We start from the raw sequence: 20,496 nt of genomic DNA, 5'->3' as shown, positions 1-20,496 counted from the left end.
CAACGTACCATTAATGGTACATACTACTCCAACCTTCTGAAAACATACACGAGACCCGCTCATCGCTCGAAATGGAGGGGTATTGCAGCACGAAGTACATTTTTTCCCTAGGATAACGCGCCCCCTCATACCGCGCGTCTCGCTCTCGATACAATATCGGAATTAGGGAGAGAGGTACTGGAACACCACCCTCTCTACAGTCCGGATTTATTACCCTGAACTACCACATGTTTGGACCACTGAAAGAAGCCCCCGTAGGTCAAAGATTCAACACCGACGACGAGGTAGAGGACTTCAACGAGGACGAGTTGGTCAACAAATTCTTCGATACCGGCATAAAAAAACTTCCGGAAAAATGGACAGAATGTGTAAATAATGAGGGGAAATACCTAGAGAAACTGTACATTTCTGTACATTTTTTCAATAGCAAATAAACATGTCAGAGTACTTGTCTCTATTATAATGGCTAATACGTCTGCATCATACCGTATTACATAGCGCAATGGTTGCAACGCAAGAACAGACAGGAGTTTCCGCTCAAATGAGCTTCCTTCCAGAAACGCGACGACGTACGGCCGCCGTATCGTAGTCGATTTGCATTTTATGACGCGAAACGCTGTTTGCATGGCTAAAACGGGCAGAATTTTAAAAACGTCTAATCTTAATCGAATTAACAGGCCACCGGGAAGGCGAAAGCTAAATTACACGGCCGTGTAAACTGATCCGCGTAAAGCGACACTGCGCACCACCACTAGACGACGTCGACGGTGAATAGAAAACCGAAATTGGCATAGTTGTTTAAGCTCCGAGCTGTCTGGATGACGCGTCAACAACTATTACGAGCCCGCAAAAATCGCCTGATCGCCAATTTATTTTAAAAAACGATATTTTTGTTTGTATTTCTATTGCATTATGAAGGATCACCCAAAATTAATTGGATCTTCAAAAATAATGAAAGTGTTTTGAACCAAATAGTCCTAATTGATTCAGGTCCTCTTTATCTTAATTTTATTTGAATATGGAGTCTTTTTATTAAAAAGTTACGCCTCAATAGATTAACTTTATTCATAAGACACATTATTATAAGAAATATGTAGTACAGACAAAAGATTCGGCAACTTTCAACTTAGACGCTGCACCATTGAAACAAACGCTAGTGAAAATGATCAGCGCCGTCCTATTGGTCGAAGGAGTTGAAGAAACCAACAAGAGAAGGAAGGTTTTTATTAGGTATTTATGTATATAACCCCTCATCCGGACTATGAGCCACTAAACTGTTTCCTAACATGAAAACTGTTACCTACTGTAAAACAAGGTGATGTGCATACCGAATTACATGCATTATATTCAGGAATTCCGCAAGGTAGTGTACTGGGTCCAGCACTATATCCTCTATACAACAACAAATCTTCAAATGAACAACAACATTTCAAATGAAGTGATACGCTATATTCTTCTAGAACCAATATCGAGTACAACTCAACGTGTTTGAGTGAAGTACTTCGAAAGAATGTCAATGCATCCCAATATACTCGCCAATCAGCTAAATATGCGAAGTTACAGTAAAGTACGTAGGCTAACATCATCCGATCTGATTATTGAATGTATACGCTACTTAAGAATAAGTTCTAGAATAACAATAATTAATTAAAATAGTATTTTATACAAAAGATCACTTGATGAAGATAACTTCTTTTGATTTGATATCCTTAACTTCTCCATTTGTTCTATCATCTAAGATACCAGCTCCCCAAAATCCTGCTTCCTCTTTGTTTCTTTCAAAATATTCGCCTGATAATTGTATTGCCTTTATCATAAACTATTTCAACTATTAAGAAGCTTACATCTTGCCTAATTGCAGCACTCACTCCTAAATATACTGTAGATAACGATTCGCCCAACACATAAAACTATGCGGTTTTCATTGTTTTATGCTGTCTTTCAATTTTATAATTTTCCTGCGGCGGGTAAACTATGGTGTGTTGAATTTTTCCACGGTATCTACGGTATTCCACATGTTTCTGCTAGCCTGTGTAATACCCTAGATTCGAACTTGGTCATTGGTCTGATGTTAACCTTAAAGGTACATCAAGCCCAAAATATCGATCTGACGGTGGAAGAGACACAACTATATCAACGTGAACTATATTGAATTACTCATATAAGAATCACTCAAATTATTTATATTATATTTGGTATTTCGAATTATTTTGTTTTTTTATCAATTGATATAAGATTGGGTCTATCCTTTAATGTATTGTTAACTTGAAGACAAATATATCCAGCAACTTCTATGGCCTGGATGCACAACTGGATGTGCTTAGCTATGGATACGGTATTTTTTTCTGGTAATTCTGGTAGTTACCCATGCTTTTCTTGGCTAACAATTGTCCAGAGTTATATCTAATATTACTTACATCTTTCGAAATGTTTCACATTCACATTGTATCACTGTGTCAATGAGACTGTTACTGAAACCGAATATGGTGACATAATACCCTTCTATTCCTATCCCTCCCTGCTTAATTTGAATAATATTGATGCAGATGACATGTAACTACAACTAGACAGTACTGCATACCATCCAGATAGTGAATTAATTAAATTATTTTGGTGTTTTAGAATTAAATCTGAATTTTATACTCAATATACTTGTTTCAATTATCCTCTAGTAAAAAGATTCTATTTTTGGAGACAACTACAATTCGTAGGAAGAAGTACGCTTATACTACCTTGTTCGATAAACATTATTTTTCATATGATTGTTTTTGTCACACACAATTAAATATGCGTGTCTTGAATGCTTTTTTTGTTTTCTGATGAATCTCTCCTAAAATGTATAATAAACCTTAATTTATTTCGGAGATAATCTACGAATAAAATTTTCTTTACAAACCACTAAACTTAAAAAACAATAACTTAACCTAAAAAGTATGGCACATACACAAAATAAATTATACAAAATAATACAAAAAAAAACAAAGAGACACACTAGTAATATATGCATACTATAAAATAAAAGAATTAAAATAGAATGTGTTAATATATCTTATAATATACCTACAATTAGAAATATAATATTAAATATAATAAAAATGTACAAAGATAGTACACCAATATCCAAAATTAACAATTGAGTAAAAATCGCCGTTATACTGCCCTCAGTAGCAATTCCAAAATCTGCTTTATATCTCAAACTCTCTTCAAACTATTAAATAATTTCCTACTTGCACTTGTGAACCACAATTTCTTATTTTGTACAGCCTGGTTCGTCGACTAAATAAAAAATTATCTGGCGTGGTCATTTTCTAGAAGATCAATTTGCAAAATACATCTACAGCTCTTGGCACCTTTGATGAAAATGTTTGTTACCTAAATATTTTTTGAATAGCGAGAATTGAGATAGATATGTCGAAGAGAAGGCTATATTGAATAGATTATATATACATAATTATTAAAACTTAATACGCTTACACTACTACTATTACCACTTTGTTCGACAAAAATCATTTTTGACATGATTGTTTATGTAGTTTTCTGAAATTATTAGCTGTTTCTGCACGCATTATGCACAGAACTTTTGAAAGCCTAAAACTTATTAAATAATCAGGTAAGATTGCAAATAATTCATGAATTTCAATATTCAATAAAAATCATTTGTCATATGATTGTTTCTGAAGCACTTAAATATGTGCACCTTGAAGGTTTTATGTTTCCTCGTAAGTTTTTTCATTCGAATGTATTTTCTTATTAAAACATTAACATTATTTGTTAGAAAAAGTTGATTGGAATTTCAGCGTACACGACAGGATAAGAGAGCGCGCTTAAAGGTTTCCCATTTTCTCCGGGGTTCAAATTTTAAATCAACCTACTCTATTGACCAAATGGAATTGAGTCATTCTACGCTGTTGTCACTTCGACTCGCCCAGCAGGCCGCCCGAACGGTTCGATAACTAAGCGAGCGATTTCTTTCGGTTTTTCGAAATTCCCTTTTGTTCCGAAACGATTCCGTGGCGTGTATGTGCGCGCGAGCGAACGTGCAGCCACCCTCCCGATGCGTTTTATTTTGTCTTCCGATATCTGGGGTGAGGGCAATCGATAGTGTAATGAACTTTCTCTAATGAAATCAACCGGCCAACCTCCATCTCTTATTTGTTCGATACACTCAAACTGCTTCCCGAGAAAAATCCGATTTAAAAAAATGTTATTTTCCCAATTTGCTATATTACTCTGTGTGTGGTTTTATTGTTTCTTCAGTATCGCTTCCGGCCTATTTCGTAAATGATATAAAGTTGGGGGGAAAGTGATTTAGATTTTTGCTAATAGCTGTTCTTAAAGTCTCATATATATAACGTCATTTACGCCAACCAATGTGTCCACGTTAATTTTACATTACGGCGAATCATCTAAATACCTTGGATTAGACAAAAACTCTTTAACTGTACTGGTTAGTTGGAAGATACTCTCAACTTGATCTAAAATCAAAGAGGTTGATCTATAAGATAATTATAAAGCGAATTTGGATCTATAAAAATTCAAATCAATTAGTCATACAACGCTGTCAAAACAAGTTTCTTCGATTGATTACCAATGCCTATCACTACGTAACCAAGTGCACGATTGCACGATCTAAATCAATTGGATTGGCGAAGTTATCCAAAATTTTGTCTTAAAATACGAAAGAAAATTATTAAATCATACTAATGTGCAATACAACTGTTGGACAGCGCGCAGGATGTCAGGAGATTGAAGCGAACCAAACCATACGCACTTATATAAAGTGTATACCTTTAGTGTAAACTACAGCTATAAGTTATTATAATTTTATATTTGAGGAATAGATATTGATGTATTTTCTGACACTCGTCTTGCTTGTGAATTAATCCAAGTACAAATGAAATGTAGTAATAAATTAATTTTTAATTAAGATTGTACTAAGCGTATCTAATAAAGATTTTTAGAAAAATTTACGCCAACCAGTGCTTCATTTGGACTACACCTTACACCACCAAATATAAATAAACTAAATATCATCTATAATGCGACACTCAGAATCACACTGACGGCTTTTCACACTAGCCCGATCGACAGTGGATATGCGAAGCAGATATCCCTCAGTTGCTTGCTTGAAGACGTTAGAGGCTTTTGATAAAATACGTCAGTTCATTGAAATTCAAACCAGGGTTATCTCAGTATAGAATTTTCTTCACGACAATTAACATCAATTTATTCAAAGGCTCACATCAAAAATGTCATGCTTTTTCTGATCTCCGATCTCTAGAATTTCCACTTGTCTACTTCCTTGGCGATAGGCCACCTCCCTGGTAACCGACCCCTCTCTATGAGAAATCTTCCTAAGACAAACTATTGCTCCCACGGTCTTTGCTCCTTCTCTAACCAAATTTAAACTGAATGTTTACCTGAGCATTTATTAAGAGCAGTGGTTATGTGTGCGCTACTTTTACATCAGCGCTACCGCAAAAGCACGTCAAACTTCCGTCTTCATGGCGCATACTAACAGCCCAACTACTGAACATCTAGAAATCTCTAAAGTTTATACTGAATGAGCTCCCTGGAAAACCTCAATTCGGTTCAACCCCATCACCCATTCGGACCACTCATTCGCGAACTGACTGCAAATATGAGAAACACTGGTAAAACCGTTGCATAGATGGCTTTCCTCTCATACTACAATCGAGCAGATCATCTGATGAGGAAAAAAGAGGGGATTTCTATCGGAAAACTTCCTTTCCTAGAGCAGACATTTCAAATAATCTACTGCTCTGTTCTTTAGGCAACTGGATCAATTTGGATGGGACCTGATGGAGAGCAATAAACTATGGAAGGTGAAGAGAGAATTTTACCAGGCCTTAATACTGCCGGTATTAGCAAACGTAACCTGTCTATATCATGTCTTCGAATTAGCCACTATAGATTGACCCATGAATTTCTTCTCAAGAGAAAGCAACCACCGTCCTGCAATGAGTGCGGATCATAACTGACCGAGTGATGTATGTACCGTTCATAGAAGTAGCTGTTCAACTTAGGAGAATCGATGGAACAGCTAAAAATCCTGGATCGATTAATGAACTTTCGGGTCGTTTTTTTTTTGCATTTATTTGTCTGATTATATTTAAATATATCACTTACCTTATATGTTTTACTTGTTTGTAATAAACCTTAAATAGTCCAAGAGGTTGATGGGTCATTAATAAATAAATAAATAAATATATAACGTCATCAGACATAACACCTCCTTTCTGAAGAGACAAACAATGATGAGGTAGAGGGTCTTTGTCTCGTTTGATCAGCTTACAGTCAATTAAAATATTTTCGAGTATCGCGCGTACCTTCATTCACCATATTGTCTTTGATAATCTAGTTTGTTGACCTTACAGTTTGAATAATACCTTTGCACGAATTTGCCTTAACTATATGAAGAAATTATTTGGGTTACTGCAACACGATTACTACTCCAACACCAACCGTGTATTCTTTTCTTGATAATCTGCTTGATTTTTTGAGTTGCATATTGATTCTCGTTAATTGAATGTATCCTACGGACTACTTTTATTTTATCAGTAGAAAGTGGCCACTTATTCATTGATACTATTGATTTAGAGTATCTCCAATGCGTTATCGTTTTTAGAGATTATCAACACAGAACAAGATATATTAAGAAAGAATTTAACAGGCTAGAAGGAACTTTTTCAAGGCGTATTGCGAGTTCCAAGGAAATTAAAATAATAAAGCATCAATCTGTTAGCACTTACAATATTTAGAACTTAAAATTAAATAAATGAAATTGTCCATAGATAAAAGTAATCTTTAGTAATAAAATTAAGCTGTATATAATTTAAAAAATACCTCAGTTAATCAGACCATGACTTATTCTAATAGCTAATAAGTTTCAGCGCTTTATTGAAGCATGGAAAAGAGTTATTGGTTCCTGATCATTGGGACATACAAGTCTCTCAACTCGGTACATTAAGATGTAATTGGCAGTGACCTTCTCAGTGGATCAAAGCTTGTTTTCCTCCTCCAGCAGGTCCCACTCAAGCTTCACCAATCTATCTATCCTATGATATATAATCGAAGAAAAGTCTATATAATATAAAATATTTATAATTTGTTGGCCATCTGTAATAGCATCTTTGGCAAATTTATCAGCCCAGAGATACCCATATGGCTGAAGATCCAGACAAATACAATGCTGTTTTGTCAAAAGATAGTTAGAGTGTATAATTTAAGAATTTTCACCGTTAGAAAATTCGAGGAAAATGTACTATCGATAGTTTGTAGTGAGTTTAAGTCAGTCACCTTAGAGATGGCGTTGTAAGAATATATAAGAGTGTTTGTTATGAGATATATGATGTCAGCACCTACTTCAAAAAGATGACTTAAAGTGATCCGTATGAATAAGGTCTTAACTCTAAATAAGGTCTCTTTAGTATCTTTACCATTTTGTACAACTACACAAGATCACATTATTGGTTTGGGTCTCATGAATCTGCGTCCTGGTTTAGTGGTATCCAAAAGTTCCAGTATTTTCGTGTTAACATGGCAGTATTTCCTCGTATATTTTACGAATCTTTTAATTTTCTCTGACAATTGGAATCAAATGGTCTCGGTGTAACTAATTATTCCCATAATACCAATTGTGAATATTCAATATTCTGAAATGCCTGTATGATGTCGAAATTACTTCTCGCAGAATATTCTAATAAATGAGGTTCATAAGCCCATGTAGGTCTGCTTGTACCTCAGCAGATAATTTTCTTCCTGATAATCATTACATATTTTGTATTTTAATTCGAATTATTTTCGTCATGAAGTTTTACGTCAAGATGTATGCCAGAGGAATTTAGAAGATATTACCACGAGAAAATATTTAGAAGTGTTGCTATGCTATTAACAGTTTGGTTCTATGTAAATTCAATATGCATTTATTTACTCTTGGTGACTTTTATTATCCGTGCCTCGGTCCAGGTGTTGCAGTGTTCTAATTGCAGTGTTCTATTATGTCCGATAATAAGTATCGCAGTGTAGTGAGCTACAAGTGTGCTACATGTATAGTAGTTAAATAATATGACCCAAAACACTACCACCTTTTATTATTGAGTAAGCTTTTTTTTAATTCTAAATATCTTGTGCTGAAATAATAGGAGTTTAAGAGTTCAAGGTATTGTTTCTGTAACATTTTATGAAGTTTGCTCATAAAAAAAACTGGTATGCAGGTATTAGATTTTTTTCTCTCTATGATTAATTATATCCTTTTTAATAGGAGTTTTTCTAATATTTTGGATATTGCTTGTAGCAGATAAGTTACTTCATTTTGTGGTTTTATATGTTTCGGTTTTCACAATAACTTCAACCATTTTCCAAATATCCTGGGCTTATTTTAATCAGAATGCTGCTAAGTTGGTGAGTTTTCTACTTATCGTCCTGTTAAGTCGTAGTCGAATGCTTCATTTACATTTATAAAATGTCAATAAACATATATTTTTATGTATAGTCATCGATTTCTCCATCAATTGTAGCCGATTTTCAATTTTTTTTTTCTTCACAAAGGTGCACTTCCCGGGGTGGTCCCGTTGGAACCAAGTTAGCATTTGATGGAGGTATCCGAGGAAATCGAGGGAAACCCTCCAATTTCATAAACGCAATGTTTTCACAAATCTCGGCACCGACAGTGATTGGTTAATAGAAGATAAAATAATATTGCAAATTGATAAATAGGTTTAGGTAGGTATTAAGCTAAATTGTATGTATATTGTATAATATAAAATACGCAATAGTAATGATAGATAGGTTAAATAAGGTTATTTTTTAGTTATTACAACGATTATTATTTACATGTCTTATTTTAAAAAGTTTTTTTGCTTTTAAAACTTAAGTTTGATTATTTTTTACCTTTTGGTGAGTTCATTATTTATTTTTGAATTCGGTATACCCAGTGTCATATTAGTCGGGCTATATAACATATATCTAATATTGTTAAAGGCTAATGAATATTTTACATTTGTCGTCATTGTTCATGTTTCTCCAGTTTTTGGTAGACAAAAAAAAACTAAACAGGATCCGTGAATGATATGATGTATACTTTCAGTTAATATCTTTAGAGTGTCATTCAAAATGATTTTGTGGTTTTTTTTAATGTTTTCGTCGGTAGTTATTCTCAAACATAATATTTGGCATTTTCTAAATGTTTTTTTCCAACTGATGAGAGCCTGCTAAATTAATTTTCTTTTGTAGCTAATATGACGAAACTAGCATATTTTTTCATCCAATATCAAGCCAAACTTGAATTAATTTTAAGGAAATTAGAAACAATCAAACGCTTTAATATCTTTATAGTATTAGAATATTGCGTAAAAAAACTGTTTAAAAAGGATTAATATTTTGCAAATGTATATTTCATTTGATGACTCCAGTGCCGCAAATTTTGATGCATTAGTGACACTAAAGTTACGATGAATGATCATACTCTAAAAACTTGAGTTTGGTTATTTTTTACTTTTTGGTGAGTTCATTATTTATTTTTGAAGTTGGTTCAATTTTTTTAAAAATATTTTATGTTTATTATAAAACGGTATACCCAGTGTCATATTAGTCGGGCTATATAACATATATCAAATATTGTTAAAGGCTAATGAATCTTTTACATTTGTCGTCATTGTTCATCTTTCTCCAGTATTTGGTAAACAAAAAAAAACTGAACAGGATTCGTGAATGATATGATGTATACTTTCAGTTAATATGTTTAGAGTGTCATTCAAAATGATTTTGTGGTTTTTTTTAATGTTTTCGTCGGTAGTTATTCTCAAACATAATATTTAGCATTTTCTAAATGTTCCAACTGATGAGAGCCTGCTAAATTAATTTTCTTTTGTAGCTAATATGACGAAACTAGCATATTTTTTCATCCAATATCAAGCCAAACTTGAATTAATTTTAAGGAAATTAGAAACAATCAAACGCTTTAATATCTTTATAGTATTAGAATATTGCGTAAAAAAACTGTTTAAAAAGGATTAATATTTTGCAAATGTATATTTCATTTGATGACTCCAGTGCCGCAAATTTTGATGCATTAGTGACACTAAAGTTACGATGAATGATCATACTCTAAAAACTTGAGTTTGGTTATTTTTTACTTTTTGGTGAGTTCATTATTTATTTTTGAAGTTGGTTCAATTTTTTTAAAAATATTTTATGTTTATTATAATACGGTATACCCAGTGTCATATTAGTCGGGCTATATAACATATATCAAATATTGTTAAAGGCTAATGAATCTTTTATATTTGTCGTCATTGTTCATCTTTCTCCAGTATTTGGTAAACAAAAAAAAACTGAACAGGATTCGTGAATGATATGATGTATACTTTCAGTTAATATGTTTAGAGTGTCATTCAAAATGATTTTGTGGTTTTTTTAAATGTTTTCGTCGGTAGTTATTCTCAAACATAATATTTAGCATTTTCTAAATGTTCCAACTGATGAGAGCCTGCTAAATTAATTTTCTTTTGTAGCTAATATGACGAAACTAGCATATTTTTTCATCCAATATCAAGCCAAACTTGAATTAATTTTAAGGAAATTTGAAACAATCAAACGCTCTAATATCTTTATAGTATTAGAAAATTGCGTATAGAAACTGTTTAAAAAGGATTAATATTTTGCAAATGTATATTTCATTTGATGACTCCAGTGCCGCTAATTTTGATGCATTAGTGACACTAATGTTACGATGAATGATCATACTCTAAAAACTTAAGTTTGGTTATTTTTACTTTTCGGTGAGTTCATTATTTATTTTTGAAGTTGGTTCAATTTTTTTAAAAATATTTTATGTTTATTATAAAACGGTATACCCAGTGTCATATTAGTCGGGCTATATAACATATATCAAATATTGTTAAAGGCTAATGAATCTTTTACATTTGTCGTCATTGTTCATCTTTCTCCAGTATTTGGTAAACAAAAAAAAACTGAACAGGATTCGTGAATGATATGATGTATACTTTCAGTTAATATGTTTAGAGTGTCATTCAAAATGATTTTGTGGTTTTTTTTAATGTTTTCGTCGGTAGTTATTCTCAAACATAATATTTAGCATTTTCTAAATGTTCCAACTGATGAGAGCCTGCTAAATTAATTTTCTTTTGTAGCTAATATGACGAAACTAGCATATTTTTTCATCCAATATCAAGCCAAACTTGAATTAATTTTAAGGAAATTTGAAACAATCAAACGCTCTAATATCTTTATAGTATTAGAAAATTGCGTATAGAAACTGTTTAAAAAGGATTAATATTTTGCAAATGTATATTTCATTTGATGACTCCAGTGCCGCTAATTTTGATGCATTAGTGACACTAATGTTACGATGAATGATCATACTCTAAAAACTTAAGTTTGGTTATTTTTACTTTTCGGTGAGTTCATTATTTATTTTTGAAGTCGGTTCAATTTTTTAAAAAATATATTATGTTTATTATAAAACGGTATACCCAGTGTCATATTAGTCGGGGTATATAACATATATCTAATATTGTTAAAGGCTAATGAATATTTTACATTTGTCGTCATTGTTCATGTTTCTCCAGTTTTTGGTAGACAAAAAAAACTGAACGGGAGTTCTTCATATAAAAAAAACGCGCGGAACTATTAAACTCGAACCCCGTTCATTAGAAGTCCGATTGAAACGATGCAAAAAAACGCGCAGCAGGAGGAGGAAACGAGTAATTATCTGGAGCCAGCGGTCAAAACGTTTGATATATCCAACCTATAAATGTACGTACGTACGATCACATGTGTGTCTATACATACACGTACTTTTTTTAATTACGCATACACACGCATTCACGTCGGCCCGACGCTGAATGTGAGGGTTTCGCCGAGGACGCTCTCAAAGCATCGGCAGAGTTTTCGTTGCTTTTAGCGGAACGAAGTACAGGAATAAAGCATTATGCACTACATACATATATTCCGTCTTTCTCTCTCGACCGCGTCAGGTCCGTATTGAGGTTATGAATTGTCCCGCATCCAAATATAGGTCGTTCCGTGCGATGTGTCAATTTAGGTATTGTTTACGGCTTACGGGTAGTCCATAAAATTAATCCCGCGCTTGATATTAGCTGATATTAGGCAGAGAGGGTTTTCGTATAAAGCAATTTTGTTTGAAGCAGATATAACAAAAATAATAACAGATCAATTGAAAAGTCCCCGGCCTACCATAGTCAAACATACAATTTTTTCTTCAGCATAATTCCCTTCAAGGGTGATACACCGATTATAGCGACCCTCCCACTTTTCGATACCATTTTTATAGTACGATTTGGACTTTGCTGCATAATAGGCCTCAGTTTCGACGATCACTACTTCATTCGACGAAAATTTCTTTCCAGCAAGCATTTCTTTGAGATCTGCGAACAGGAAATAGTCGCCGGGGGCCACATCTCGAGAATACGGTGAATGAGGAAGCAATTCGAAGCCTAATTCATGGATTTTTGCCGTCGTTATCACTGACTTGTAATACGGAGCATTGTTTTGGTGAAGCAGCATTTCCTTTTTCTTCAAAGGCGGCCGTAATCTTACCAGCCGACTGTAGCGTTTTCCCACGCTTTGAAGCGGGTTCATCATGTGCAGTCCAATCAGATGACTGACGATTGGACTTCGGAATGAAATAATGGAGGCATGTTTCATCCATTGTCACATATCGATGCAAAAACTCCGGTTTATTACGTTGATCATCTTCAAACACTGCTCCGAATCATCAACTCGCCGTTGTTTTTGGTCAAAAGTGAGTTCGCGAGGCACCCACTTTGCACAAAGCTTTCTCATACCCAAATATTCGTGAATGATATGGTGTACACTTTCAGTTAATATCTTTAGAGTGTCATTCAAAATGATTTTGTGGTTTTTTAAGACGTTTTCGTCGGTAACAACCTGTTTTGGGCCTCCACTGCGTCACCGTCTTCGGTGCTCATTTCACCACGTCTAAACATAGCATAACAATCCTTGATGGTTGATTTTCGGCATCAAGCCAAGTTTTTGGTTCAACTGAATTTATTTCCTTCAGAAGCAATATTTTATCAACACGCGAAATTATTCTTTTTTATACATTTTTCTCACAATAACAAAATTACTTCACTTAAAATGCTATAATTCACAAAGTAATGGCCCGACAGCTATCAAATTTATACACGCATCTTTGGAGAGTTAGGACCAACGAGAAAACATATGGATTTAATTCTAGTAGCGCCATCATGTGTCAGACCGAGTACTTTTCAATCGATTTGTTATATTTTTTAATCAGATATCAGGTTATTCTCAAACAAAATATTTAACATTTTCAAAATATTCCAATTGATGAGAGCCTACTGAAACAATTTTTTTCTGTAACTAATATGACTAAAATAACATCTTTTTTCATCGATTCTCAAAATGTTCCAACTGATGAGAGCCTGTTAAATTAATATTTTTTTGTAGCTAATATGACGAAACTAGCATATTTTTTCATCCAATATCAAGCCAATCTTGAATATAGTTAATTTTAAGGAAACTGGAAACAATCAAATGCTTTAATAACTTTATAGTATTAGAAAATTGCGTATAAAAACTATTTAAAAAGGATTAATATTTTGCAAATGTGTATTTCATTTGATAACTCCAGTGCCGTAATTTTGATGCATTAGTGACACTAATGTTACGATGAATGATCATACTCTAAGTTTGTTGAGGTTGAGAACTAAGTTTTAACTAAATTTCAAAATGTTCCAATTGATGATAGTTTCTTTTATCCACTAAAATAACTATGACTAATGTTACTATTTGTTAATATAAAGAAAAAAATAGCGGCATAATCAAAACTCTAATATCTGGTTTAAAGATAACTGAAGCTACTACAGTATATTTTAACCTGGATTTGGTATAAAACAAACAGCTGATAACGTAAAATATAATACAGCAAAGAAAACAATAAATCAATTGTATATGAAGACGATATATCAAACATGACGTGGTCGAATGTATAACTAGAAAATGCATTCTGTAAAACAGAAAAAATATTGAAGAATTACGTTATCAATGCGAATAAAATAAAATAATTAATGATGAATATTAAGTCAGGAATCATACAACTGAATTAAAATAGACCCAGCACAATACAAGCACCTGAATAACTAAAAGTAACTTAATAGCAAAAAAAAACACTATCAAAAATTGTAGATATAAAAAGCAACGGTCTCAAAAAGGATGAGAAAAAATGGGAATCAGTTTTCCAGAAACTGGAAGAATATTTATAGAAACGATGACCCAAGATGGTGCCAGTAAAAGATCAGAATATAGATATAGAAAGAAAGTTATAATGATAGGACGAGAGGAATAGAGAGTAACTCCAAGATGAAGGTTAAACATCTATTCCTTTCCCAAAATAAACCTTTTTTCTAAAATGATAAAATTTTCAATTCTCTAATTTCAAAGGTACTTTAAGCTAATAATCATTATTATACTTCTTAAGGATTACTGCTTATTTAATCAACTGCCAACTTATATAACCAGTAAACCAAAAAAAGGACGACAAAACATATTTTGAATATATAAGCTTGATGAACTAATGTTTGACTTAACTAACATATTATTCCGGTTTTTGTTTATTTTTCTTATTGATAATCTTTAGCAAACATAACACCTGAACTGAAAAGTCCAGGGCGTAACAAAGAAAGCGCGTATTCTTTTTCAAAATTGGCTTCATTCATCAAGGTAATATCCATCAAGACCCACACAATCATTCCAGCGCCCCTAACATTTCACTCACTCACACGCACTTATGTAGAACTATATTCAAGCCATTGCTTCGCTTGAACGGTATTTTTTCCCATCAATATCCAGTGTAAAATTAAAACTCGAAATTGTTTTTGATTCATTGTTTTGAAATTAATAAAAGTAGTGTCACTTGCACAATAACTCACAAACTTATGAGTAGAATATCATGAAATGTTAACAGTTTTCTTTTGAAGGTTATTACCAACTGAAAAAGTGGCGAATGCAATAAATCTAGCGCCCATGTGTTATGTTTGTGCTATTTATTTATTTGTTGTAAATATCTCACATACTGTAAATGTTTTAATCGTATAATTCTATAATCATATCAGCGCATAATCAATTTGTTTTCAAAATTAATTTCTACTGTGGCAAACACTACTTTTCGACAAAATATCTTACTCTGGCCTCAACAAATAACTAGCACTCACTGGAGGTCAAATCTGAATAATACGGTGGATGACAAAGCTATTTGAAGAGCAAAAAATGTTCGTTCGACTGGTGACATCATTTTCTTGTCGTTCAGCCTGAGTTGTTTCACTAATATCAGTGGAAAATTTTTACTAAACATCAGAATTAACGTTAACGAATCCGGTCATGGATTAAAAATATGTTCGGACCAACCTGGTGGACATTTCAAAATCGTGAGAATTCGTTTCCTCTCTCCAGTAATTAAAAAACCAATTTTCCCTAATCTGAGCCGATCTTAATACGTTCACAGTTTTCACCACGGGTTTTCCTTCACGAACATTTTTCGCCATTATCTAGCGAATTGTTTTGAATATTTTTCGAGTTAATTACGGCTCTGTGTCGCTTCGATTTTTTCCGTATTTTTTTAATGAACACGCACACCGGGGGACCCTATACTAATGGTAATTTTCGTTCGGCATTTTTTGCAATTCAGATGCATTTTGCGTGTACGGAAAATACGTATGTAGTTCAAAAGGAGTGGTATTTTTAAAACGCGAAAAAGAGGCCATTTGTGGAAAATCTATTGCTGCGACCGTATATAAAAAATAATCGGGAAATGCGGAAAATACGCAGTTCTGCGTAACCGAGATCCGAAATATTTTATATACGTCTCGCGGTAATTACTTAATTAATTGACTTTTTTAATTGGAAATATATATATCCACCGCGCGGCAGGGAAATTTTTAATTAGTACTCGTACGTTCTGGTTTAAATTAATTTGCTTGACGTTTATTAAGTTTTATTTCTAAAGTATCATTCGTTAAAAATTATATATTTTAACTCAATAATTTTATAATTTTTTTAATTTTTAATTTATTTATTAACATATTATTACTAACTTACAACTTGCATCTAAAGTGACTTAAAGCTAGATGCTTATATAGGAAGATTCACTGGCCCTTACTTTAGTCTCTAATGGAAAGCAAATCGAACCGACCGAAAATAAATTACGAATACAAAAAAAAAATTTTAAATAAAATATGTTCATAATAATCGTTATAATCTACTACTAGCGACCCGCCCCGGCTTCGCACGGGTGCAATGCTGATACTAAATTAAATACACTACAGAAAAAATATGAATACGTTGTATATAAAAACATAGCGGCCCGCTCCGACTTTGCACGGGCATAAAATATATATGCCTATGTCACTCAATGAAAGCATGATTAAAATCGATCCAGTATTTTTGGTTCATTCATTACTGCCCTTGGCCTGCACGCATTAAATTTGGAGTAAAACAATTCCTCTTCCCCTATACTTACTATGAAGATTTCCTGCTATCTTTGGAATATCTAAATTCATACAATTTTTATTACATTACACATTTTTAAACGCAAATTTTAAATCTGTAATATCTCCGAAAATATTTGTTTAATTTACATGCTGTAAGGAACCATATTGATCTATATTAATTGCACACTGTATTTAAGGTACTTAATTCGATAAGGATTAATGCCATATTGCTTAAAATTGCTTCGTAAATAAGCCATTTTCTCATGTAAAAAGTAAACAATAAAAATGGTTAATGTGGGTTATCCCTAAAAGATAAACATATACCATCGCAGACTTTTTTGTAGACCTTTTTATGGTGTACAATACTGTAGTACATTAATTTGATCTAACTCGTAGGGTTAGGCAGCGTTTTTGCTAATTGTATATGCTATTGTATATTATGCATATATTATACATATAAACCTTCCTCTTGAATCACTCTATCTATTAAAAAAAACCGCATCAAAATCCGTTGCGTAGTTTTAAAGATTTAAGCGCACATAGGGATATAGGGACAGAAAAGGCGACTTTGTTTTATACTATGTATAATATACACACAATTTAGCTTAATACGTAGCTTAAACAGATCCTTTTGGAGTTTTTAGTGAGTTCCTTATTTATGTTTTGAAGACAATTTAAATTTTTTTTAATATTTTATTTTTATCATTTTAGTGTTATATGTGTCATCAATAAATTACGCAGTTATTTTATTTAATATTATAATTGGTAGGCCAAGTAAAGCTGCAGCCCGTATGAGGAAACATAGGAATAAAGAAACAATGATAGAAAATAAGATAGGCTTCAGGGGTCCGCTACCTAGCCTAGATGATTTGACAAAAGTCCAAACCAAACTAGAACGACAAAAAGTCGTTGTCCCCACCGGGAATCGAACCCGCGACCTCCGCGCCTTTGCTGAACTAGGGATGCCGAAAAAATATCGATATATCGACATTTCGATATTTTTGATAAATATGGATATTTTTATAAGCCAATATTTTATTAAAACATTATAAAAAACCATTTAATAATTTTTTATACGTTTTAACTTAGTACTTAATTTTGAAGATCTAGTATATTTTGGTACTTAGTTTTAAAAGTTTAGTAATTTTTGGTACTTAATGGTAAATGTCTATTAAAAATATCAATGTATTTTGAGAAAAATTATCCATAACTTTTTCTCCGATATATCAATATTTTTTAAAATATCGAAAACAATATATCGATATTTTTAAAATATTCAATATATCGAAATATCACTATTTTTCTCGGTAGCCAACACCCCTAAGTTGAACGCTCTAATTACTAAACCATAGAGGCAGTTGCCCGCAATATTTCTATGGCCTAACGCATGATATGATTAGTACTTAAAAAACAAACTGAACGGCGTTTGCACTGAACGACTTTGGTAAGACCTACTACTCGTAAAAGCTCCTCAAAAACCTCTGAAGGGTATAGCGGTCCTCTGAGGGTTATATGAAATTTGTGGGTTTCCTTCGGTTTCCCCGGATTCCACCATCAGAACCTGACTTGGTTGCAATGGGACCACCTCGAAAGTACACTCTTTCGAATAAAAAAGAAATTTTGAAAATCGATCTGCAATTGACGAACAAATCGGTGATCATACATAAGAAATATACAGTCGAACATAGAATCTTCTCCTTTTTTGAAATCGATTGTATATATAGAATGAAAGAGGTAGAATAGAAATAATCTAATATTGATAAGTAATGGTGAAAATAATTATGGATTGAATGGAAATGACTTACTAAATCGTATGTCTATTTTAGCTAATGCCGATTCGGTTCTTCTCGATGTGTTTCCATTCGATTCTTTCTGTTTCTTTCCAATTAACTGTTCTGTTTAATTACTGATGATTACTGATTATTCTCACTCCCGATGCACCATTTTTTATCATCCAAGCTCTTCCCTCGGATTCGTGGTGGTCGCTGGGAAAACAGGTTCAAGAAACCCTTTCTAACTAGGAACTAGTCAAGCTAATGAAGCACCCGCGTTACAGATACTTAAAAATACTCGAATATTCGACTATCTCGAGCCTTCTTGAAGTTTATGGTTATAGCCACCATAAAGAGTTTTCTACCAGGTCAAACTTCTCACTTGCTTCGTCTAGCCCCGGTACCCACACCGCCATTATCCGAAACACTCGACGACGACCCCATGAGATCTTTTGCTAGACACTTGTTTTTTGTTTTGCTCGGTGCCTTTCTCGAGGCCTGGCTTCACCAAACATTCTATACAACTTGATATTTTGTATCGTCTCAAATCAGAATTATTTTCTCATCTCGCATATATTACAAAATATAGCTAAGTGGTCTAATAAATTAGACTACTAAACTGTAATCTTTATTCTGAATACCATTTTGAATTGCAGACAAAATTACTATATTATATTCAAAATTTAAACTAAAACATTCACCTGTGTTTATAAACAATATGCATATTGTATATAATGTTTTTGATAATATATCTCTTAGCAATAATACAATTTGAGAATATTAACAATTTCCCAAAACACCTGAAATTTTCCTTCAATAATATATACGGAAATTTGCCCAAGAAAAATAAGTTATCATTAAAAACGCATTATGTTAATATCTTTAAAACTGCTATCGCTAAACTATAGCTTACAACATGAAATTATATGGATTATCTTATAAAATAAATACAAGCAAATAATATCCAATCATTATACTTTTAAAAATACTCATATTGCTAAAACTATATCGCTAAATTAAATAAATAATTCATTGAAAATATTTTTGAGTCTCGACATTAAGCCTACTGATTGGTCAGTGACGAACTTAGAGACCATCTCAGAAGATATCCAGTTTTAACTAGCATGGCTACTGTCGGACATTACATTGTTGCCTAAAGAAATCTACAATTAAAATCAAAAACCTAAAAGTTTATCCAAACCTTGTCTAGGAGAACTGTACTTTCGCCTTAACCCTACGACTAGACAAAGGCTTCTATAATAATTATTATGTCGATGAAGAATTCATCGAAACATTATTGTATATTATAATAATACACGTTTTGCATTATTTAATACATGTTTTTGTATTATAGGGTTGGAACGAATCGCTGAGGAGTTGATGGGTCGCAGGAAATGGAAAATTTACCAAGAATCCATGTCAAGAAATTATTTGCAACCTTTAAACAACAACATCAAACGAACAAACAACTTAACAGAAGAGGACTGTTTTCTACATTACCAAAAAGAGAACAATCAGCCGATTGCCAGCCCAAGAAGGTATACATTGCATTACTTCGATAGTTTTACATTATACCACATGTTATATATAACTTAAAACGTGCCCTTTATTAGCCATAACTTTTACAGGAATTACGCTACTTTTATGTCTAAAATTTTTAAAATCACTTCGTCGAAAAAATATAACCACAGGTTTGTGAGTTTAAAGCAATCAATGAAGAAAACCCGAAATTACTTTTTCTCCAACGTAATAATTTTAATCCAGGCCCATTTTGTAGGAGACAATTTTTATTACAACTTGCATTAGATATTATTATTATTAGTTATTGTGCTGTTGCACTTGCAATATCTTAAATAAATTCATATGTATATTTGATTTAGAGGTAATTCTTCCTTGGTCACATAGCTATAAGCATGGATAATTAATCAGACTTTGTTTTAGCAGCATTGAATTATTAGTAATTTTGGTATATTCAACAATGAAAGATGTATTTTGTCATAATGACTGTTTTATTCGAATATTTCCATTATTCGAAGTAGTATTTTTTTTATATCAGTAGTGTAGAGGAGATAAAAGAGTAGTAAAAAAACTCTACCATTAAAAACTCCAGCTTAAATAAGTTTAAATGAGATTGTCTCTTTATGCGAAACCAAATTTTCTTATTATTCTTCTTCTAGAAAGCCTGCAAG

General features: G+C 32.7%; 1 protein-coding gene across 10 annotated transcripts in view; it reads left to right on the top strand.

Annotated features, from left to right (window-relative positions):
- Eip93F (Ecdysone-induced protein 93F) overlaps window positions 1-20,496 on the top strand; it is a 414,251-nt gene that overhangs the window by 220,557 nt on the left and 173,198 nt on the right. For all 10 annotated transcript variants that reach the window (XM_076394732.1, XM_076394729.1, XM_076394723.1 and 7 more), the window contains one exon: window positions 19,662-19,845. In XM_076394732.1, the coding sequence (XP_076250847.1) occupies window positions 19,662-19,845 (184 nt within the window). The remainder of the gene's footprint in view (window positions 1-19,661; window positions 19,846-20,496) is intronic.

The sequence above is a fragment of the Rhynchophorus ferrugineus genome, unplaced genomic scaffold, assembly GCF_030347505.1.
Source record: "Rhynchophorus ferrugineus isolate W39M unplaced genomic scaffold, kcgeb_rfMv2 rfM2, whole genome shotgun sequence".
In the NCBI taxonomy this organism is placed as follows: domain Eukaryota; kingdom Metazoa; phylum Arthropoda; class Insecta; order Coleoptera; family Curculionidae; genus Rhynchophorus; species Rhynchophorus ferrugineus.
The sequence above is the reverse complement of the archived record's forward strand: the minus strand, read 5'-3'. Positions and strand labels throughout refer to the sequence as shown.